The 24,296-nt window shown below is 39.7% G+C and overlaps 2 protein-coding genes across 7 annotated transcripts in view; both read left to right on the top strand.

The window, feature by feature from the left end:
* Positions 1-2,429: 2,429 nt before the first annotated feature.
* On the top strand, positions 2,430-18,962 carry Ckap2 (cytoskeleton associated protein 2). 3 transcript variants are annotated; one of them, XM_023705287.1, is made up of 11 exons: positions 2,430-2,548; positions 3,473-3,549; positions 6,459-6,522; positions 6,628-7,550; positions 7,648-7,815; positions 7,915-8,082; positions 8,362-8,566; positions 11,864-12,034; positions 14,127-14,196; positions 16,523-16,775; positions 17,333-18,962. In XM_023705287.1, exons 3-11 carry the CDS (start codon positions 6,463-6,465, stop codon positions 17,586-17,588), a joined length of 2,274 nt encoding a protein of 757 aa, XP_023561055.1. In that variant the 5' UTR covers positions 2,430-2,548; positions 3,473-3,549; positions 6,459-6,462; the 3' UTR covers positions 17,589-18,962. The 3 variants fall into 3 exon arrangements, with proteins under 3 accessions (XP_023561055.1, XP_023561056.1, XP_023561057.1); XM_023705288.1 differs by lacking the exon at positions 7,915-8,082; XM_023705289.1 differs by lacking the exons at positions 7,648-7,815; positions 7,915-8,082.
* Positions 18,963-22,761: 3,799 nt separating this feature from the next.
* Positions 22,762-24,296, top strand: part of Nek3 (NIMA related kinase 3) — a 42,076-nt gene continuing 40,541 nt past the window's right edge. For 3 of the 4 annotated variants that reach the window (XM_023705291.1, XM_023705293.1, XM_004645065.2), the window contains exon 1: positions 22,969-23,170. The gene's annotated coding sequence lies outside the window, so the exon portion shown is untranslated. Of the gene's footprint in view, positions 22,790-22,968; positions 23,171-24,296 lie in introns of those variants that run through there. The other variant, XM_023705292.1, reaches the window with a different exon arrangement.

The raw sequence follows: 24,296 nt of genomic DNA on the forward strand, positions 1-24,296 counted from the left end.
ACTCATAGTGATTCTCCTGTTTTCAGCCTCCCAAGCACTAGGATTAAAGGCGCCCAATACCATGCCCAGTCTCAACTGCAGTCTCAGCATGTCCCAGGGGCGGGGCCAGCATGGCACCCTAGGAATTGAACCCTGGCTGCTGCATTCTGCCGTAAGCAGGTGCTCTAGTCTGCTGAGCTCTCCGGCTAGTCCTGGAGATGTGGTTGTTGATGAGTTTAGCACCATTAAAAAGAAACCATGGTAGTTACACAGGGACAGGACAGAAAATACCTTGAAGGCCTATCAGAAATCAACAGACTCCATCCGTGTAGGCTCAAGGGTATAAAAGTGTAAATGTTTCAGTTGACAAGAAAGTTTCTGGGATCTTGCTCAAGGAAGGCCTCCTTAGACATTGGTTCCCCCGCATTCATTCCACTGTGCCCAGCCATCCAGGCAATGCTGCCATGGTTCAAGGGTACCTGGCTACTGCCTACGCTGGTGGCAGATTGGCAGCATCCATGAGATAGTGGTTTTACCAGCATGCAGAATGCAAGAGTGTAGGGTTGAGGGTGCTTCTACCTAGATTTCAAAGGCAGGCCTGGGAAGACAGGCAACAGGCCTGTAAGAGGACAGTATGTAAAGTTGTAGGAATGCTACAGCTAAAAGTACAGTGGAAACTCCACGAAGTCAGATGCCAGACACATAGAACATCTGCCACAGAAAACTGCAGGTACACTCTGTCAACTCAAGTGAAGGAAGCCCTGTAACCAGCAAGACCATAGGGGGGTGAGGCTGGCCAAGTCATTTAATGCTTACATCAAGCACTGTATGTCCCAGACACTGGATATGGGGCTACAAGACTTAAGATTGGTCCTCTTAGGCCAATCTCTTAGGTTGGTGGCTAATCCTGCCAACCCGATTCACTTGAGAGCTTCCTGGACATTGGTAAAACACTTCTGGGTATGTCTCCGTGGGTCATGGCAGTGCATTCTCTGGAGCTCCACCTATGCCCTTTCGCCTTTCTCATCCACATTGCTTCCCTGCTCTGCCTCTGGGCCACATGACCCTGTAGACCCTGTCCTAAATGGGGGGGGGAAGGGGGGAGAGGAGGAGGAGGAGGAGGAGGAAGAGGAGGAGAGGGGGGAGGGGGAGGGGAAGGAGGAGGAGGAAGAGGAGAAGGAAACAAACTTGTGTGAGGCACTGTGTTGCATTCAGGGTTGTGTGAACAGCACTGATGTTTTAAGAATGGTGTTGAGTGCTGTTTGACTATTGATTCGCCTAATGTTAGCAAAGTTATACTAAAAATAGGCCATTTCATCAAGTAAAAATACAAGAAGTTCCAAAGTAACCCTTGTGAGATTGAGGTAGGAGGAAAGCAAGTTGGAGGCTGCTATGAAGGCACGGTGGAGACCTAGTCCCCAAACAAAATAACAAAACCAGCAAACAAAAGGAAAAATGCAAGGTACTACTGTGACCGAAGAAAAAAGACAGTAGTGAGCAGTAGCTGATGGGAATCCCATCTCACCGACATCCCCAAGAAATGTGGCTGAGAGTCCAGTCCAGCCTTACTGCAGTGATCAGGCAAGGGGAAGAAAAGTGAACCCGACGCTTAAGACCAAAAGGATAAGTCCAGCCTCTTCTAACCGTCCCACTCCTGGCCTAACCCCTCCCCGTACTGGTCCCCTCTCTGGAGAACTGACTGTAAGAGTGGGTCTTACAGTGGTGGTACTTTTGGATAAGGAATGAAAAATAACAAACATGTAAACACACACACACACACACACACACGCAAAGCCTTAGAAATGTTAGTTTACCTTCCCAGGAGGATGCTACACAACCCAAGGCTGCGACATCCCCACTGTATCCCTATCTCCCTCTCTCCTCCCTCGGGGTGCCTCTGCTATCTGCACATTTAGAAAGGCATGGAAGGTAGGGCCCAGTTTCGGACGGCCTTTGCGAGCCGTGTAAACGCGGCCACGTAACTCCCGAGCGCGTCGCCTCAACTGTGAAACAGAGACCACGACCCACTTCCGATTTACGACGCTCGAGGAGGAGCGAGCTCCGTGAACTTGACCTCCCCAAGGAGGAGCCAGTGGGGTACCAGAAGCGCAGCCAAAGACTTTTCTCTGCCTCCCTCAGTGCGCCCTGAGCGCTTCAAGGCTTCTTTCTCGCGTCTGGAAGCTTGGCCAGCCCCCGGCCTGTTGCACCGTGGAGACTCGGCGGGCTGACCCCACCCGCGTCGCAAGTCCAGGACGAGGAGCGCGCGCCGAGATTCAAACGTAAGGTCTCAGCCCCTCCGGACAGCGGAAGCCGCCGCACCCGCCCCGGCAACCGCAGTCCAGGCTCCGCCCCCCGGCGCCCATTGGCCCATTCAATTCACGCCCGCACCAATGGGCAGGGGCGGTCTTCAGGGCTCGAGCCCGCCGCGGCGTTTGCGGAGCTTGGTCGGCGCAGTCTGAGGGAGTCCGCGTCCGCTCTCGGCGTCCCTGCCGTACCCCGGGACATTCGCGAGTCAGAGAGCCCAGTCTTCATTGAAAGGTGAAGGTGGCGGAGGAAGCGGCGCTAGCGGGTGAGCGGCTGGTCTACTGAAGGAAAGCCACTGGGAGCGGCGCGTCCAGCGCTCAGGGGCCCGGCCCGAGGACCACCTTCGCGCCCAGCCGCAGTGCTCCGGGGGTCGGTGTCCGAGCGGCGGTGATGGTGTGGGGCTGAGCGCCTCCCTCGCGGTCGTTACAGGCCGGGGGGGCGGGCCCTGGCGGCGCTGCGGGGCGCTGCGGGACTCCCGCGGAGCTCCCGCGGAGAATCGGGCTCCTCGGGGGCGTGTGTCGCCCGGGCCGCCTGCGCCTGCGCGGGACCCTGCCTCAGCGCCAAGCAGGTGTTTGCGGTTGTTCCCAGTTTGGTCTCCGGCTTTTTGGAAATCTAAATAGACCAGGATGTTCTACATAAATAATGTTATTTTGTTGTTGTTGAACACAGGAGAAAACGGAAGAAAGAAAGCTCACCTAACCCGATTCGAGTAAATCAGATCTTGGAGACTAGTGTCTCATCCCTACCACATTTAGTTTAAGTTTGCCTTTTGGTAATAATATTCCTCACACTATTCACACACAGTAGTCAGTGTGATTATTTTTTGTTGAAAATGTTTCTTACTCAGAGTGATTGGGGGTACCGTTTATAGTAACAATCTCTTATTAATGGGACTATTTCTTACTCAGTTGGAAACTTTGCTATATAGAAGAGACTATTTCAAGTAGAAGTTTTTTACTATGTATTTATTTTGAGACAATCCTGCAAAGGCCCTAAATTGTCCAGGTGAGGCGCAAACTGATCCTTCTGCCTTGGTCTCTTACTAGAGTACAGGGTTTATAGGTATGCAGCACCGTTTTTTGCTTGTGGTAGGGTTGTCAACGTAAAACCACCATTTGGTCAACAGTATTTATTTTCAGTTATTTGATGTTTTAACCAAGGTTGACTTGTTGCTCTTTCCTTTTTACAGCAAAGAAGACATATTCAAGGAGTATCTGTTAAAACGAAAAATCACTTTTGACCTACAAACGGGAATATCATTTCCAGGTGAGGTCAAATTTACTTCATTTCAGTTCCAGAAAATTATTTTAGAGATGTCCAATAAAAGCTTAATCATACCAGATCTGTAGTCTAAAATGTTTTATCAGCAACATTTAAGAAGTGTTAAAAAAGAAGAAATGAACTTTAATAACATTTAATCCATTATACTCCTGATGTGTTATTTCTGTATGTGAGGGCTAGAGGTAGCTCAGTAGTTGAAACACTTTGCCTGGGCATGTTAAGGCCCTAGGGTGAATTCTCAGTGTCACAAAAAGAAAAAAGAAGTGTTACATTTGCTTCCAAATCAGGTGTGTATTTTGCACCCTTGGTGCAGCGCTTGATCATTGTTTTCTATATAATTTTGTACTACTAAAGGGGAAGTAATTTCAAAGGTGTATATGTGTATGCCAAAATATTGACTTTGTTTTTTTAAAATTTTTATTATTATTATTTTTTGACTGAGTTAGAATACATCATTTATTGAGGATGGGGTGAATCAGAAGGCAAGGGGCCTTCCGTGTTTTTTTTTTTTTTTTTCAGTTTCAAACCAAATTGGTAGGACAGTTTCAATAATTAACACATTGCATACATTCTTCCTAGTGGTTAATTGTTGTACAAGATGTGGACATATCTTATTTACAAACACCATTAGAACAAATCCCTCTATTCATTAAGAGAATGTAACTGTATATCTAACCTAACTACTTTGAATACACAGATACAAAACGGACATTCATCTGTATCCCCTTTTCTATTAAGTTCCATTATTTGAATATTATAGGTGTGTAAACTCAGCAAAATATCCTAAGAGTCCAGTAACCCGTAATAGTATTGGGTTTTCCGCTTGACTGGCAATGTCAGAAATTGTTGACCTGAGTCCCCTACAGCTCAACATAACACCATGGCTTTACTTCTTATATTTCATTTTTATACTTTTCTGCTGGATGGTTAAGACCAAGGTAAAGCAGGACCTATGCAAGAAGAGTTGTAGCTTTTGGTTCTGATAAGGTCAGTGAAATCCCCTCAGGATTTATCCTGAGATCCTGTACCTCAGATTGTAAAACCTTTGTCAGTGTCAGCCCTGTGGATGAGTCACAGCCATTGCTTGGCCATTGTGCTCTCTGTGAAAACCTGAGAGAATGTTTTCTCTCCATGTGACTCTCCTTAGGCACACTCTACATCATCGAACACTTTCCTCTTTGGCCCCATAATCTCCTTGATCAGAAAATTTGGGACACTACCGAGTTACATGATGTAACAATACAAGTTCTCATATGTCCTGAGTCTTAATTGACCTTGGAAGGCTAGGGCCAAAATGTTGACTTTCCTTGTGGCCCTCCTTTTTCTCTAATTTTGGTCTGCAAACTTAGGTTGTTAACCATCCAGAAGACAAGCTTATTGTTATTACCATACAACTTAGGCTGTTAAGCTTAACCTCACTATCTGTCTGAGTATAAAACATCTTAGGCATAACATGGAACAGGTATTTTTCATCAAGTATTGATATGTTGAACTTTAAGTCCCTACAGAATATAATGAAAAAACATTTAAAAATTAGAATATATTTTTAAAAATAGGCATAATGAATTATATACTTCTTATGCTTACACATAAGTCCAAAAATCTCACCATATACAACCTTGAAGCAGGACAGTCCCATAATATTCCTTTTCCTATCTCTTGCCTTCATTCACCACCCCCTTCTTTTTGAACAGTCATCTACCTGAGAGATAGCACAGCAGCAACTGGCATGTCATGACAAAAATATTGACTTTGATCTAGACTTTGCTACAAAAAGCCTTTCTGTAATTTAGTAAGGCTTTTGTTTTGTTTTCTTGTTTGGTTCTGGGGATTGAATTTATGACCTTCCAAATGCTAATTTAACTTCAGGCTCTACACTGAGGTACATCTCCAATAACCTAGCAAGCCTTTTACTCAGTATTGGCGGGGAGAGGGAGCTGTTTTTTAGAAGAGTGAATATAGATTTTTGGTGCTTTGGAAAGTTTTTTTAGACTCAACTTCCCACAGAAAGAGCTTTATATTGTTTTGTTTCGTACCCATTTATGGCAAAAATAAAAGATCCATGAAAGTATATAAGACAGAAAAATGTTCCCTTAATGTCCAGAGTTAACTACACTATCTTTCTAAGGCTTTTATATGTAAAGTGTTTTAAGCCACCATGATTCAAAGCATATATTACAGGGCAGGGTGTGGTAGTGCATGACTTATCCCAGCACTTGGGAGGCTGAGGTGCAAGGATCACTGGGAGTCTGAGTGAAAAAGAATGTACAAGGTATGTCAAACTTCTCTCTCATCTCCAAGCTGATTGAGCAAATACATGTAGCAGGAGTATAACAAAAATTACTAATCATAAAAATGCCAGAGTTTTTCAATTCTAACATGAATCATTTTTTTCACATTTTAACATTATTTCTGAACTTGGGAATTTATCCTAAAATCAGTGGTGTATATAATTGACAGTATTTTTTTTCCTTTTTTAATTTTATACAAAATCATTACACTCACCTACTAAGATATTCTTATAACCTGTATTAGATAGTCTGTAGCTATAAAAATGGATATAGGTTAACATACTCTATAAGTAAGGAAAATAAGTATGGATTTTAAAAAAAGATCTTTTAAGTGCTTCTGCCATGTTGTTTATACTGTTAAATGACACTATAATGAAGTTTATTTAGGACACACAAATCTCAACTCATTTCTGTTTAAATTCTAGAGTTATGGAGTTTGGAATGTATGTATATCAGTAATAGAACAGGTGCTTAACTTGCATGGATTCTAGATTTGATCCCAGGAGATGTGCAAAAATTACATTAATTGTTAATATTCCCTCACCCACCAAAAGGAAACCTCCCAGATAAAAAATCATTTTATTATTTTATTTTTTCTAATAGAGTGATGATATCTGAAGAGCAGGTCCAAGAAGGGACAGAACTTCTGAAATTTAAAACAAAAATGGTGAGATATGGGCATAGCATGTCTGAATGGCTGTGCTTCTCCCTTTTCCCTTTCTTAAGCTCTTTCTGAAAGAAATGAGTTCTGAAATACTGATTTGTCTTTTAGGCTGATAAAGAAAACATTGGAAGACATACAGAAAACACTAATGCGACGATGGACAAGAATTATATTCCCTTAAAATCTTCTAATGAATTAACCAGTTCTTCTACAGCAGTTGAAACACACTATCTTGAGGTTGATAATGAAACTCTGCAATTGTTGCCAATTAACAGTGATTCCCAAAATCAAAATATGACACTAAGCCAGGTATTTCATCGTAAAAAAACTCATAAAAAGAAACAAATGATAGTAGAAAAACCAAAGCAAGATCCTAACATGTTAAAGAAACCTGCGCTAGGATATTACCATGGCCATATTGTTCAATCTAAGATTAATTCATTCAGAAAACCTCTACAAGTCAGAGACGAGAGTTTTGCAATAACAAAGAAACTTTCAACTACTTTGTCTAAGGGCACAAAGCCTAACCATATAAATACCAGCAGTGTAACAATAAAAAGTGATAGAGCCTCAAGTGTGACTGCTATCACTCAATTTGAGAACACTACATCTAAGAGCACACAACTTGTGCGACCTCCCATTAGAAATCACCACAGTAACATTCAGAACAGGGTCAAACAAGACTTTAACAGAACTTCTGCCAATGTTACAGTCCGAAAAAAGTTTACTGAAAAAGAACCATTACAATCAGAAACAGTTCAATGCAGTGTCATATCCAATTCTCAGGACACAAAAAATAAGGCCTTACAATCGAAAACAGTTCTACCTAGGGTCAAAACCACATCTCAGGACATAAAAAGAAGTAAGGCATTATCCCAAAACACGGCATCTGAAACTGTAGCCAGGCCTGTCTCATTTACTAATACCAAACTGACAAAAGAGTCAATAAACATTGACCAGCAAAGACATACGTTGGCAAAAGCCACTGTGGATAGATCAGCTCAGCCCAAAGAAACTGCAGAAGAGAGAAAGTGAGTAGACGCTTTACTTCATTAGGCTGTCATCTGTGGTTTGGGCTTCTAATTTTCTTTGATGTATTATTTAATGAATTCTTTTATTTGTAAGCAGATTTATGTCATGGAAAAACAAGGCATCTGAAACTGTAGCCAGGCCTGTTTCATTTACTAATACCAAACTGACAGAGAATTCAAAAACCATTGACCAGCGAAGACATACTTTGGCAAAAGCTACTGTAGATAGATCAGCTCAGCTCAAAGAAACTGCAGAAGAGAGAAAGTGAGTAGACATTTTACTTCATTAGTGTGCTATTTGTGGTTTGGGCTTATAGTTTTCTTTAACATATTATTTTGTGAATTTTCTTTTATATGCAAGCAGATTTATGTCATGGAAACACAAGGCATCTGAAACTGTAGCCAGGCCTATCTCATTTACTAATACCAAACTGACAGAGAAGTCAAAAACCATTGACCAGCAAAGACATACTTTGGCAAAAGCCACTGTGGATAGATCAGCTCAGCCCAAAGAAACTGCAGAAGAGAGAAAGTGAGTAGACACTTTGTTAGAGTGCCATTTGTGGTTTGGATTTATAATTTTCTTTAATGTATTATTTCATGAATTATTTTCCATTATATGCAAGCAGATTTATGTCGTGAAGTCACATGACCAAAACATATATGTCTAGCTATGTTTTCTTCGTTTGATTTTGATAAGTTAAATACTAATAATTGGGAAAAATTTTATGATTACCCCATTTGAAATAGTTTTTCCTTTGACAGAGTTTTATATGAGTATCAAAATAATGTTTATATCCTGCCTCTGTAGAGCTCGCCTGAATGAGTGGAGAGCTGGCAGAGGAAGAGTGCTGAAAAGGCCTCCTAATTCAATTACTATCCAGCCTGAGCCTGAAAGACAAAAGGAGAATCCAGTTGGATCGTTCTGGACAACCATGGCAGAAGAGGATGAACAAAGATTATTTACTGACAAAGTAAACAAGACATTTTCTGAATGCCTGAACCTGATTAATAAGGTAGAATCTTTCCCTTGTATTTGTGCAACATTTTACAGAGTCCAAATTATCTTACTGAACTATACTATTCTTTTGACTAAATAATGATTGTATGTTGACTTAGTACTGTGAGGTTGATAGGCTTTAATCAACTTTGTTTTGCATTGAGGTCACAAAATATATATCAAGGTTAATGGTTTTTTTACTCGAGTTTATAAAATTTTCCTCTTAGATGTTAATACCCAGTGAGTTGGGGTAGATGTTGCCTTTTTCTATCTGGTATTTCTGTTTCTTGAGTTCATCACTTTTACTAATTTTATTAAAGATTAACACAAAAAATATTACTATTAGGAAAAATTATCTTTACAGAGCCAATCATAGGTTCATATTAACTAAAATACTTTTTTATTTTAAAGAGAATAGAAAAATAATAGATAAGACATTAGAAACAATACAAAATTTAAAATAAGATGATAGGTATTCAACAGTGGTTGTTATAATGCACATTGCTGTCTTTAAAGTAGCTGCTCAGATTACAGATATAAACATAAAATCATTCAAAGTAAAACTTTTAAGCTTTATTACTTTCAAAAAACTGATAGAAATTAGTCAAATCATCTTAGCTATCCTATATATATATATATATATATATATATGTAAATGATTATTTTTTCCCCTTCATTTTCCTTTTTCTATCTTTTTCCTTTCCCTCATCCCATTTGTTTATTCCTTATGTTCAATTTCTTTCCTTTTTACTGTATCTAATATACCTTTTAGATTTTATTTATTTTCAGGTTCCCTTTTTTTTTTTAAATGTATGTATTTATTTGTTACAGGGTCTTACTATGCAGCTCAGATTTGTATCCTCCTGTTTTCAGCCTCCCCTATGAAGAGATTATAGTTGTGTGTTACCATGCTGGAACTCAGTGGCCTGCTCATCACACTTGTTGCCGGGATTGGTGTGGCTGGCAGGATTAGGACCTGCAGGCTCTTATACCAGGAAGACAATATGATGTTCATACACGTGGGTCTGATTTATTTCACTTAAAAGCATAGCCTCAGGCTGGACAAATAGCTCATTGGATTAAAGCACCTGCAAACAGGCATAGGGGCCAGATCCCTGGGCCTGTCATGTCACCTCTCCCCCCATGCTAAAACAGTGATTGAGACTGGGCATGGTGGCGCACACCTGTAATCCCAGCTCTTGGGAGGCTGTAAATAGGCGGATTACTGCGAGTCCAATCTAGTAGTGAGACACTTGAAGTGAGACCCTGAACACCCTGTAGATCCTTCCCTATAATACAAAAATTAAAAAGAGCATAGCCTCTAGTTACATGCATTTACCTATAAAAAGGCTCCAGTTTATCTTTCATTTCTTTTTGTTTGTTTTTTGTTTGTTGCCAGCTCAGCCCACTCTAAGGGCGGGGCTGGCACCATATGTGGTACTGGGGATCAAACTGCAGTCTCCTGCTCCTGCCTAAGCTTGCCAAAGCAGTTGTTTTAGACCACTGAGCTATCTTGCTGGCTCATGTTTGTTTTTCTTTATAGCTTAGTAATACCCTATAAGATATTTTCAAACAAGTACCATTACTGTATAAGTACTACACACCAACTGATTGCAGCACTGGAACACCCTAAATCCCATTAATCTAAATCAATGTTATGCTCATCTTGAATTCATTATATAATTTTTCTATTAGATAAAAATCCACTGGAGTAAATAAATCAATTCTTGAATACTATATTTCTTGCTAAATCTTCATTCTTCATTGGTTACTCACTAATATCTAAGATTCATAGCAAGACTAAATTCAGGATATGACTTCAGACCTTATACTACTTTTCATAAGCATCTTTAAAATTTGTGATTCTGAGGATCAGTAAAAATAATAATTAAAGCTGGGTGCAGTGGTATGTTATAGTTTAGGATTCTGCAAGAGGAAACTATAATAACACAGGACACTTAATTATAAGATTATTTTTAATAGTTACCCAAAGAGTCATACACAAAAGGAGTTCAAGAAATCTGTCCACACACTAAAGACCAAAGAATCCAGCTGAGGGCCTGCATGATCCCATGGTATTGTCCTGCATGAGTCCAGCTGAAGACTTAGAACCATAATAATGTTCCCCCATGAGTCTACCTGGAGGCCAAGAGCCCACAGCAATGCCCCATACTGGCCTGTTTCACTGATCTGTGTGGAGAAGACTGAAAGGTCCAGCAGGACTCATCCTTGCAGTCCACAGCTCTACTGGAGCTACTCATTTGGCCAAATGATTCATGCCATTCTCCTGGCTCTTTGCTCTTCATTCCAGACATAGATCAGGCCAAAAGATCTCAACAGTAACAATGCCATCATCTCAACAGTATACATTGAAATTTTTCTTTATCCACCTATGCAGTATCTTTAAACACAAGCAAAATGAAGACCTACTTTCTGCCAAGCACAATATACTACCTGGGATCCAGCTCACCATCCCAGCAGTTAGTACAAGCCTATAATTCCAGCACTGTGAGTTTAAGGCTATCCTGGACTACAGAGTGAGTTCAAGGCCAGTCTGAACTATATACCAAGACCCTATCTTAAAAAAAAAAAAATTATAATCAAAAGATCTATAAGCACCTGCCCAGCAAGCACAAGGACCTGGGTTGGATCCCCGGTACTGCATGCTGCACTGGCCCCACCCCTGGGTGCACTGAGCCAGCAACTTGAGTCCAGGTGTGGTGGCACATGCCTGTAATCCCAGAGCTGGGGAGACTGAAAACAGGATCACTACAAGTCCAAGCTGCGAGGTAAGACTCTGTACCAAATATAACAAAACCAAACCAAATCAATACAATTAATACAATACAATACAATACAATACAATACAATACAATACAATACAATACAATACAGGAAATTGAAGCCAACTTTTTACTGAGCTACATCTTCAGCACTTTTTATTTCTTACTTTGAGATAGGGTTTTTTAAGTCACTAAGTTGCCCTGGGTGATCTTGAAATTTTGATATTACTTTCTCAGCTTCCCAGAGTCCTGGGATGACGGGTATGCCACCATGCCTAGCTTACTGATCTTTGTTATACTAAGGTTATTAATTATTCACAGTGCAGGGAATGTGGTGCATATCTGTTATACCAGCACTCATGAGCTGAGACTAGAGAATTGCCAAGAGTTCGAAGCCATCCTGGTTACTTAGTGAGTTCAAGGCCAGCCTGAAAGCTCTATCATGAGTCCTATCAAAAAAATACACAAAAAAATTTGTTCTTATTTTGTAAGTTAAAAAATAGCATATATTTTATTTCTTGTTATTTTAGGGATGCCCAAGAGAAGAAATAATGACCACACTAAATGACCTGATTAAAAATATTCCAGATGCTAAAAAACTTGTTAAATATTGGATATGTCTTATACGTATTGAATCAATCACAAGTCCTATTGAAAATATTATCTCAATCTATGAGAGAGCTGTTCTAGCAGGGGCTCAGGTAAGGCTAAAATTTATTGTTCTCTTTTATTATAGCGTAAATGAGGTAGGATTATTTTGGAACATGTCACAGTGTAAAATTGTCCTCATATATACTGGAGTAATAAATATTTAAAGATCACAGTGGGTATGTCACTCAGTAGTACAGCACAGATACCTGCCTGGGTTCAGTCTTCAATCTCTGGTACGAAATATAAATAAGGATTGCATTACACATGTTGTTTCTCAACCTTTTAAAATTCACTCAGGTACTAGGGTGATGACTAGATCTTAAAGATATAAGCTGATGTCATTTTAATGAAACTTTAGAGAGATATTTTTAGTATGTGTCATTTTGTGCATTTCCTAGGTGAAAAATTTGCTGAGACATTATAATTTTAGTATCTTGCTTATTGGATATAAAGCAAATGGAATTAAATTGACTTTTAAAATATTACCAAGCTCAGATGGCATTGTGAGAGAATTCTTTCACTTCAAGAGTATACCAGAATGCCTCACACTTATAACTATGTAAATTGTTCTTGCTCACATAAAGAAAATAACAGAAAACTAATCTCCTTAATTTTACTGTATTACCGGCATACTGGTTTGATATCAAACCTGTCACCTGTTCCACTTGGTTAATAGATAAATCTCAGTGTACAGAACACATTTCTTGAGAGGGTTTTTTTGTTTGTTTGTTTGGATTCACTTGTTTTTGTGGATAAATGTTCCCAAAATATCTCCTTTTGAAAAATTTCTCAGTGGTACATTTTTTAAAGATTTTTATGTCACTGATTTTTGAACTACTCTTTTTGACCTTTTTTTTAATCTTTATTGATTTGGTACAGGGTCTTGCTACACAGCTTGGACTCGTAGTGATTCTCCTTTCTCAGCCTCCCCAGCACTGAGATTACAGGCATGTGCCAAAATGCCCGGTTTTGGTGACCCTCCCAGTGGGCCTGAGGTTCAAGGGTTGGCATGACATGTGGTATTGGGGATCAAACTCCAGTCCCTGAGCTTGACAAGCAGGCACTTAGACCCTCAAGTGATCGCTCCAACTCTTTTTTGACTTTTTTAAAGAAATGTCCATTAATTTTAGTCTTAGAAAACCAACTAATATTAATAGACCTTGCACTGGAATCAAAAGTTAAATATTAGCATCTGTGATGTGTTTGATCCACATTGCCACCAAAAATGAAACAAAGCACAGCCAATATTCTGTTAATGGGTCTTAGGTGTAAAATATCTTCTTGCAGGATAATTGTATTTGGTAGAATCATATTTGAAGGCAAGTGTTAGGTCCTTAGTACACTGAGCCAGAGGGATCATTACTAAAAGCAATTTATGGCAGTGTAGCAAGTATAGAAAACTGGAACCAAGGCTGCTGATAGAAGGTAGTAATATGAAGATGAAGATGTGACATAAGTAGCCAAGAAAGTTGAAAGTATAGTGGGTAAGTAATTCTAGCACTAACTGAAACTGAGACTATCACTAAAAGCTTCTGTTTCATATAATATATTGAATATGTCGTATAAACAAGCATGGTAGTTCAAAGGTACATAATAAGAGACTACAATAGCTAATAAAAAATAATTAGTTTTTGAATGAACTACGTTGGGCTCATCAGAGATGTATTTAATAGCATATAAAATAAAAACATAACCATGATTTCTTCCAGTTAACCAAGCAGCAGTAGTTACTGAAGGCTTAAGAAAAAAGCTGGAGAGGGCTGGTGAGATGACTCAGTGGTCTAAAGCACCTACTTAGAACAAGCTTAGCAAAGCACATAGACCGCGGTTCAATCCCCCAACACCATATGCCATCCAGCCCTGCCCCCTGGTGGGCTGAGCTGGCCACACACACACACACAAAAATTAAAAAAAAAAAAAAAAGTACTTTTAAAAAGCTGGAGAAAATTTTAAACTATCTTTAACTTCATGATTTTATTTTGTAAGTTGTAAATAAGATTGAAAAATATAAGAAGCATAGCTTACAAAACATTGCCTTATTTTAAAATATGAAGTTTTAATTGCTGATTTTAGTATTTTCAACCTAATTTCTGAGAATATAAAATTTACATGGATCTGCTTTTTTCATTGAAATAAATTAAGCCTATTGAAGAAATGCGACAGATAATTGTGGATATTATAACAATGAAGACCCAAGAAAAAAGTAATTGTGGTGAGTCTTAGTTTCTTTTGTTTCCTTTAAGTGAATGGTGATTTTATTATATTTCTGTGCCAAATTAGGTTATTAAAATCTTTTTAAATTTGAAATATAGATTCTCTTTTTATACTTGTTGATCTGCCTTTGAGATAAAGTAGAGATCTAGTTCAAAATCCAAATTTATCATTATCTATAAAAATTGCTCACCACTTGTCTTAAAATGAGGAAATATCGGGGCCGGAGAGATGGCTCAGTGGAATAAGCGCTTCCCTGGCAAGCACAAGAGCCTGAGTTTAATCCCCGGTTCCGCAAGAAACAAAACAAAACAAAAAAAAAAAAAAAAAAAATGAGGAAATATCCAGGGGAATATGGGGGGTGTATGTGATCTGATGTGAAAAGTGGAAGCAAAAATGTGATGAAGATGAAGATGTGACAAGAGAGTCTGATTCCCTGTAATTCTCACTACCTCTAGAGACATGTACAAGGATAAAACTAGTTTTTAAATCTAATTGTTGGGGCTGGGGAGTTGGCTCAGTGGAATAAGCACTTCCCTGGCAAGCACAAGGGCCTGAGTTCAATCCCTGGTTCCACCAAAAAAAAAAAATAAATAAATCTAATTGTTTTTCTTTCATTTTTTCCCCCTACATTCTAAGTTGTTTTCTATCAGATGATGTAGAAATATAAGATCCAAACAGAAAACCTGTCTTCTAAGTCAGTTTTTTTTTTTTTTTTTTTTTGGAACCAGAAATTGAACTCAGGCCCTTGCGCTCACCAGGGAAGCCGCTTATTCCACTGAGCCATCTCCCTGGCCCCTAAGTCAGTTTTTGTAAACAGCAAGAGAATATTAACTTGGAAACGTAAGGCAAATAATGAAGACAAACACCTTAGACGTCTCTCAGATGTCTCAAACCCACATATACAAAGCTGAACACATGATTTTTTCCTAAATTGGATCCTCTTTTTGATTTCCTGTTTTATTGAGTTGGTGCTATTTGGTTGACCATGGCAGAAACATGGGGTGACGTATTACTCCCTCACTCTTTCCTCCCTTCCCACATCAGCCAACCAAATTCAGTCTAAGTTCATAACGATCTGAAAATCTCTGCTTGCCATCCTTCCTCTCTACTCTGGCCAAGATCATCTCAAGCTTTTATCTGAACAATCACAGTCCTATCCTTACTTAGTTTTCTCCCTCTTTCTTCTTGCTCCATTCCAATCCATTCTCAACATTATGGCCAAGTTACTCCTTGAATTCTTGACTCTATATTTCCTTCTTGTCACTTTCCATCTCCCCTGCATTCATGAGTTTCTTAGTTTTTCTGGAATGGGTTAGAGTGTCTTTTCCCTTCAGGACTCTGCAGGTCAATATACTTTTTCATAACTTCATATGTACTTTAATTCCCCAAAGTAACCTCCTCAAACACTCTGATACTCCTTTCCCTCACCCCACCCAACCTGGGTTAAATGCACCTGTTTTGTTCTCCTTCTGTTTTCCCCATACAATATTTCATGCAATTGATTACTTGTTTTGTTTTTCAAACTATAAACAAGTGTATTAAGGACATTATCTGATCTTCCTCACCATTGTACCATCAGTGCTGCTGTAATGCTTAGCGTATATTAGGCACCTAAATATTAATTGAATTAATAGTTCCATATTCTTTCTTTCCCTGTTTCCACTGCCACTCACTAAAGAACCACAGCCAATTATGCTACAAAACCATCTCAGTAAAACCTAATGATTCTTCTAAGAATTAAATCCAGAGACCTTTTTACCTCAATGAATTTGCCAGGATGTCTCTTTAAGACTTTAAAATCTAGCCCTGTGCAGTGGCACATGCCTATAATCTTATCTACTGAGGAGGCCTAGACAAAAGGTTTAAAAAATTTAAGCCAGCCTGAGCAATTTAGTGAGACTGTTTCAAAATTTTAAGGGGGCGCTCTCTGCCTCCCTTTCTCCCTCTCTCCCCCTCTCCTCTACCCCTTTCCTCCCTCCCACTCTCCCCCCTCTCCCTCCCTCTTTCCCCCTCTTCCTCTCTCCCTCTCCCTTTTCCCCTTTTCCCTCTTCCCAGTCCTCCCCCTTCAGTGTCCTTGAGTTCATGGCCACTAGTGGAGGTGGGACCAAATGTAACCCTTTCAAACCCAACATCTCATTCTCAGAAAAGAATAAAACTCTCCTCAATAAAATAGTTGGCAGCAGCATTTTACTTAGGAAATGATAGTTTGGTTCTTTTAACTTGAAGATTTAGCCAGATAGGAATAGCTATATATTGTCTTCTACTTTTAGTTCTTAAAATTGGCCAAAAGTATAAATCTATGCAATTCAATGTATTTTTTATAGGAGGAAATGTTGAAGATGTTTATAGAACCAAGGAACAAATCCAGGAAATCAACATTGAGGATACAAGTGTTGATCCAGAGCTAGGAAAACCAGAAATGGAGAACAAACATAATAGAAATGTAGTATTTGAAGATTGTGAACAACAGCAAGATGACAAAAAGGAGCCAACTGATAATTTTAAAACCCCTGAGACAGAAAATAGATCAAGTTGCTTAATTAAATATAACATATCTACTACACCATACTTGCAAAGGTAAACTTTTATAATATAAAGTACAATGATTTGTTCTCAGGCTTAGTGATTTTTATTTATTGATGTTAAAGATCAAACCCAGGGCTTTGTGCCTTCTGAATAAGTGTTTTAGCATTTAGCTGCATCTCCCAACCTAAATAATACTTAAAAATTTTTTATGATAACTTCAGATTAGAACTATCATTTATTAATATGGAAGTTTTCAAAAAAGAAATGTCATGGGGGCATTTTAACCTTCTAAATACTGTATGGGCTTGGTTTTCCCTAACTATTGATACTTTAGCAAAGAAAACTTATATTACTTTAATCTCTATTAACAGAAGTAGATTCTAGAACTGAAGGAATTAATTAACCTGATTAATCAAGTATCTACTGTGTGCAAGTTCTAGCAACAGAAAAACTAAATTCCTCACTTTAAGGAGCTCGCAGTATTTCTCAGTTTCTGTAAGACAGTCACATGGCTGTAATGTACAATACGATAAATAGCTTAAAAGTACAAAGTAAAAATACTAACATTTTTAAAGTTTTCAGAATAATTTTGGAGGGTTTTTTTCCAGCATAAAAAAGAAGATGCAACTTGATGAAACAAATTCTGCATTTAAAGAGCTCAAGTTTCTAACACCGGTGAGACGTTCTCGACGTCTTCAAGAGAAGACTTCTCAGTTGCCAGATATGTTAAAGGACCATTACCCTTGTGTGTCTTCCCTGGAACAGTTATCAGAGTTAGGAGGTGAAACAGATGCTTTTGTGTGTCGTCCTAATGTAGCTCTGTGCCCTATGTACTCTGAGACTGAGACCTCAGAGGAGAAATAAAGTTCCAGAAGGGAGTGAGGGTTTTTATTATTCCTGGGGTGTTGGTGAAGCTTCATATTTCCTTTGAACATGAAGTTGGCCAAGTATTTAAGTATCTGTGGAAGTAAGATCCTATACCGACATTCATGTCATAGGAGTTGTTCATCTGTGTAGAAAGCTAACCTGACCAGGTCAGTCTCAACAGACTGAGTTTTTAAGATACATAAATTTTATCCATTTCTTTTCCATATTCCCTAAATATAGATCAATTTGTTATAATGTTATCTTGTTCACTTTATTAACTTTCAAGTATAGTAATGATGCATCATCAAAAAATGAGGTGTTCTAGATAGAAGTTATATTACATGAACATGTTTCAAAAAATTTGATACATTTCCCTGTCTTTAAACAAAATACTGATAATTCTTTATGGCTTGATTAATGTGAGAGTCAAAATTTAGAGCTGAGAGCTAGACATGGTGTAGCATGCCTGTAATCCTAGTGCTCAGAAGGGTGAGGCAGGAAGACTAAGTTCAAGGCCAGCCTGAACCACTTAATGAAACTCTTGTTATCAAGAATAAAACAAAACAAAACAAATCAAGAACTTGAGACAGGAAAGATGGAATAAAGCTCAGTGATTAAAAGTGCATGCTTAGCATACCTGAAGTCCTATATTTGATACCTAGCACCAAACAGAAAAAGTAAATAATTGTAATGTGTAGAGCTATTCCTTTAAAGTATTAGGGTATTCAAGGTTTAGCTTGTTTTTTTCCAAACTCATGTTATTCAGACTATTATGCTCTGTTGCATCCATTGACCAGCCTTGGTTCTTCTGTCTTTTCTGTCTATGATGGTGTGTATCTGTTGTCTTTCCCTTTGTCTCTTGATTATAACTTAGCTTGCAGAGAAATTGTTAACAGGATACCCGTCTGAGGTATTTCTTGAAGTATATGAAAAAAGTGGTGCCTAATTTAGTGGATGTTCAAAACTTTTATCTGAGTTTTTTCCTTTGTTGTTTTATGCAGCTTGATTAACAGTGTTAAAATTTTACCTTTCATAGCTTCATTTTGTAGTTTATAAACTAACAAGAGTTTGGGACAGACCTATATATTTAACATCATAGTTTAGGTAGCATTTCTAAAATAAGTAAAGTTTTCTTTTTCTCACAAATAAATACCACCAGGAAAATTCTAAGGTTCGAACTAGTACTTACATGGCATATCAACTCTTTCACCTTTGTAGTTTCAAATAAATGAATACTAAAAATTTGAGAACTATATGTGAAATATGAGTGCAAATAACACATACTTAGTCTTATGTTCATTCCAATTGTATTTTTATTTTATTTATTCTCTTATGTTCTAAGGGTAGTTTTATTCTTAATATGTTACCTAATGTACAATAAAAATATCTGTATAATGTTCCAATTACACTTCTTTTTGATGCTTTTCTTCACTTTCAGCCCCTTTTTGACTTTTACTTCTAGTAGTTCGTGAGGCTGCAGTGTGGCTCAGTGATAGAGCCCTTGCTGTGCACACACAAGAACAGCCCTGGGTTTAATTCCCAACACTGCTGAACAAAGTTGATGAGATGCCATTTACTTGTGCTGGGGATTGTCTTACTTGTGCTAAGGCCTTGTCTTACCTTCTTATCTGAGACTCAATACCTGAGCCCACAACTGGAAGGAGGAAAGGTTTATTTTAGCTCACAGTTCATATGGGTTTTAGTCCATATTCTGCTGGCTTCAATACAGGGTAGCACAGTAGAGGAGAAACAACTCTTAGAGTCACAGTGAAAAGTAGAGATGAAGGGAGGTGAAGGAAGAGATAGACACAAGCCATGCATCCAGCGACCCACCTCTTCCAGCCATTTCCCACCTAACACCAGTCACCTTCCAAAATCCCCTCCTATGAATGCATGAGGCTTTGGAGAACATTGAAGATATAAGCCTTAACCAGCCCCATACATGGTGAGTACTGCTCTACAGAGCTACAATCTCCAGCCTTCAGTCTCATCTTTTGAAATTCAAAGCATACAGCTAGATTAGTAGTTCTCAACCACAGTTTATGCCACCCTTTCCCCTGCCCCAGACATTTTCACATTCTGGAGACATTTTTGGTTGTACCCCATGAATGTGTGTGTGTGTGTGTGTGTGCACACGCATGTACGCACATGCTACATATAACTGCCTCAATAACTATCCATTCCAGTGTCTCCCGTGCTAAGATTGATAAGCCCTGAGTTAGACTACTGTGTGCTCTACTTGTTAACATGCCTGTGTGTTCTTAGTTATTCTCCCTCCCATCCAAAGAATGTTGCCTGCTGTTTTAGCAGCTGATTCCAAGCCTACAACATGGACTTTGTTAGCGCCAAGCACTACCCCTGGCCTCCTCACTGCTCTCCTGGCAGCCTACCTGTTCACCTGTCAGCTCACCAGTGTCGTCCACAATTTTTTTTTTTTGCATAGTTTCCTGGGCAGAAGTGTTTTGCTTTTCCTCTCCTATAAATGATCTCTTATGAGCTGCAGTCTTATGAAAATTTCTCTGATATTTTCTACTACTTGGCCGTTTTGTAAACTGTCAAAACTACGGACACATTTTAAGGTTCAAGTAAAACACAACCACTGGTCAATGGTTTGTGTTTCAAGTGACATAGTTGCACTCTCTTTTTTTTTGCTTTTGTCGGCATACGATATGTTGCGGCGTGACTGGAATTCTGCATGTTTCTCTTCGGGTCCCTTAAGTACCACACACAGTTTTGTTTTTTTTTTTTTTTTCTCTTTTTTTTTTTTTTTTTTAAGTTTTGGTACCATGGGTTGAACTCAGGACCTTGTACTTGGCAGGCAGGCACTTACTCTACTGAGCTATCTTGCCCAGCCTCTTCAAGTGACATAGTTGCTTCATAACTCATTAACAATATCTACTTCACCTTTGGTTTTGTTGTAGAAAGTTTCTATGTCAAACTTTCATTTTGTCAGAGTTTTCCTATCAATATTTATATTTATTTATTTTGGTACTGGGGATTGAACTCGGGACCTTGCACTTGCCAGGCAGACACTTAACACTGCTGAGCTAGTTCCCCGACAATCCCTATCAGTATTTCTATTGTGGTGAAATGTTGACATCAACAGTACCGGTTTGTTTTTCTTTGCCATGTACCAGGCCAATGTATCTTTCCGAAATCCAAAGGTTGTACTATACAATTCTCTGTTTTGAAATTGCAATTTTTCACTTGGAGTTTCTGCTTGTTCCTATGTATAGTTCCTGCATTGGTCAACAGGCGTTCTGTTAGCAAATGTAACATCAATGGGAAATTGATAAACCAATTGTCCAATGTTATGTTACAATTTGGGAGATGGGAGCCACAAGTCTGTTCACAACATTATTCAGTTTATTACTATATGAATAAGGACCTGATGGCTGAGTTCCAGGATAAATGTGTAAACTGAAAGCCTAAGTCTTTGCCTCAATAAGGGCATAAATTTTTAAGCTATAATTTGACCCATTGCTTTTCTGTAAATCTTACTGTGATTACTGTGAGAAATTCCTGCAAAGTACAAGAGACCTATGAGTGCTTTCATTTCAGCTAGTGCAGTGTCCATACAGTTCTGAATATGGTTATTGCTGGATACAGAATGTTTTGCTTGCGTTTAAGTCTTATTTCCCAGCATCCTGTAGCATTTTGTCTTACAATTTCCAACACTGAATGGTAGTCATGGTATTCTGTCCAGTACCTTTCAGCCCTGCTAAGACCCTCACTATATTTTCAAAAACTAGTTCTAACATTGGATCATCCAACATTTCAACTAGTCAAATATGCACCCTTCTGTTTTCTTCATCATCTGAATCAAGATCTGCATTTCCTGTCTGTATCAGTCAATTCTTGCTCCATTTCACTGTCACAAGAACTCTTGCTAGTGTAGCCAGTGTCAAAATCATCATCATCGTCTACCCACACTGCTCTTCTGGTATAAAGCTTATATTTTCTCCTGACGGATTATCTTCATCATCCATGAATACTCTGACTTTTGACCTCTTCCAAACCTTGAAAATCTTGTTTTTCATGTGCCATTGTATTGAATTGGGTTACTTCTGCCAGAAAAATGGAAATAAATTTTTAAATAAAGCTTGAATGATGTGGGTCTATTCGACCCTGTGTGATGCTCAGGTACACATATGCCAATCCAAGTAGCTAGAGCATGAGGTGGGGAAAAATCCCATTTTGCCACTTTTTGCACGTGTACACACACCTTGACATCCATCATCCCAAGTGGGTAAACCTGTAAGCTGCTTGAGGAAAGGTACTGAGACACACACCTGGCTACTGTTAGCTCAAGTACAAATTTACAGTAGGCAAGTAAGGGATGGATCTGCTGGACCCAGTGTCATGCTCCTTATTAGTGCCCCATGCACACCAGAGCCTAACGGGATCTGGCTGCTTCCTTGCAGCCTCCTTGCACCCTGCAGGCCATCCACTGCTCTGTAGTTGAGCTGGAATAAACCCATTTACTCCCGAGGAAGAAGATACTTTCCTGTTTTCTGGGAAATTTACACAACCATAGGATTGGAATGTTGCACTTTAATAAAAACTATAGCTCTCAGGATGCAAACTCAGGAAGTAGCCATTTGAGAGACTGTGCCTGGGTTTCAGTGCATGCTGCAAAAGGGATGTACATCTGCGCTGGGTCAAAAGTTTCCTGACGCAGAGGTGACTGAAGTTTTCCACCTCAGGTCCTCTCCACCAAGTAGTTTGAGGTGTGTCAACCTTTGTCCTTTGATTTTTAACTTTCCTCATAAACTTTAACCCCATGTTTTGTTACTATGTAAGGGTATAAATGCATGGATTTCACAGTAGGATGCAAACATGGGGGTGGGGGCATTAGTCTGCCTTGCACTTAGCTACTAAGGGTGAGAACCAAGCGCACCCCGGTGAAATTTATCTTTCCTGGGCGTCCATTGAAACTAGAGACAATATGGTGTTCCTGGGGGATACTAGCTCAATATTACTAGCTCTGTTCTGGAGCAACATAGAAAAACAGCTTTAAAATGTGCTCTCTGCAGGCCCGGCTACTCCCAAGAGAATGACCTCCCGCCCAGATGTAGGCGGCTTCCAGGGTCTGCAACCCTAAAGACGCCCATCGCCCCGCCCCGCCCCGCCCCGCGGAAGCGCCAGTTTTCAAGCGGTGGCCAAGCGACGGAGCTACGGGGGCTGCGGGGAAGGCGGTGAGGAGAGAGATTGCCTATCCCCTACCCCGGGCGAGGAGCGCGGCGCGGGGCTGTGCGGCCGGGCGAGTGGGCTGTGCGCCTGGGTGCCGGGACCTTCCCTCGGTCCGGCCTGGCACTAACCTCCTGCAGCGCGGAGTCCCGGGGCGGCGCAGGCGGGGGCAGCGCTTGCTCTCCGGGAGGTGAAGTGCGCCTGCGCCCCGGCTGCCAGTGCCCCGCTCCTGCTTAGCGTAGCGAGCGCCTCACCAGCGAGCTGGATGCGGGGAATTCGCAGAGCACTCTAACCAGAGAGGACCCAGTGCTGTTCTTGGCGAAGAAAAAATTGACTGCACTTCCTTATCACTCTCCGTTGCATTAAGTGAAGGCCTGGAAGAAGCAAAGGTCAGGAACGAGGGAAGCATAATGCTAAAGGTTAGGGTAGTGGTAGAGGACTTGTGTCTCTCCTCTGCCCAGATACACCAGAGACCCAACTGATCTTGTAGGTAGCTTTTTAGGACGATGCATGTAATTTGGTTACCTGGAGAAATTATTTCTAGGGTTTCCTGGTAATTTTGTCATAATACAGAAATGTAAACTGAAAGTTTTACACATCCCTATGGTACATGTTTTGGTGTGTGGTTTTGGCCTTTAATCCATTATTTAGAATTCTTTGTGATATAATTGGGGAGAAAAGAAAGAGAGAAGCTCACCTGTAATCCCAGTTCTTCTGGAGGCAGAAACAGAAAGATCTAAAGAGAAGGTCTAAAACAACCTGGGCAATTTAGCAGCTTATTTAGATAGACCCTGTCTCAAAATATACTAAGGGCGGTGCATATAGTTTAGTGTGAAGGCCCAGGTTCAGCTCCCAGCACCATCAAAACAAAACTCTCTGTGTCACCTCACTTACTGAAGTTTATGGTCTCCTCTGCTCATGGCGTCCATGGTGGCAGGGACCAGGAGAGATTTGGGGAGGGTTGTAGCTATAACTCAGAGTCTATCTGTTCCATGAAAGTGGGAGGAAGGAAGAACTCTTTCATTTTCTGAGAGGCCCTGCAGTTAAACTAACAAAAGACAGATTAAACAGGGAAAAGGTTTTAGTACCTATGTGTACAGTGGTCCCTCACTTATTGAGGAAGCTATGTTCCAGACACCCCTGCGATAAGTGAAAATCAGGGAAGTAGAGACGTTATGTTTATTTTAGTATTTATATATATTTTAAGGCTTTATAAGCCCTTCACACACTCTTATAACCCTTTCCCACACTTTTAAAAACACTTCTAATGTTCTTACCCATTTTCTAAACTCGTAAACCTATGTAATTTTAACAATATACTTAAACAGCACAGTACTACAAAATCCCACGATATAGAAAAAATTCTTTTTTTTTAAAGTTAAAAATTCCTTAATTTTTTAATCCTGGTACCACTACCACAATTTACAGGGCAATATACCTGATGTAATGAAAAGAAAGAAAAAGACAAAGCTACAACAGATAAAAGACCTCAGGAATGTACATCTAATTGACACT

This window comes from Octodon degus, unplaced genomic scaffold (assembly GCF_000260255.1).
Source record: "Octodon degus isolate 3935 unplaced genomic scaffold, OctDeg1.0 scaffold00216, whole genome shotgun sequence".
NCBI lineage: Eukaryota > Metazoa > Chordata > Mammalia > Rodentia > Octodontidae > Octodon > Octodon degus.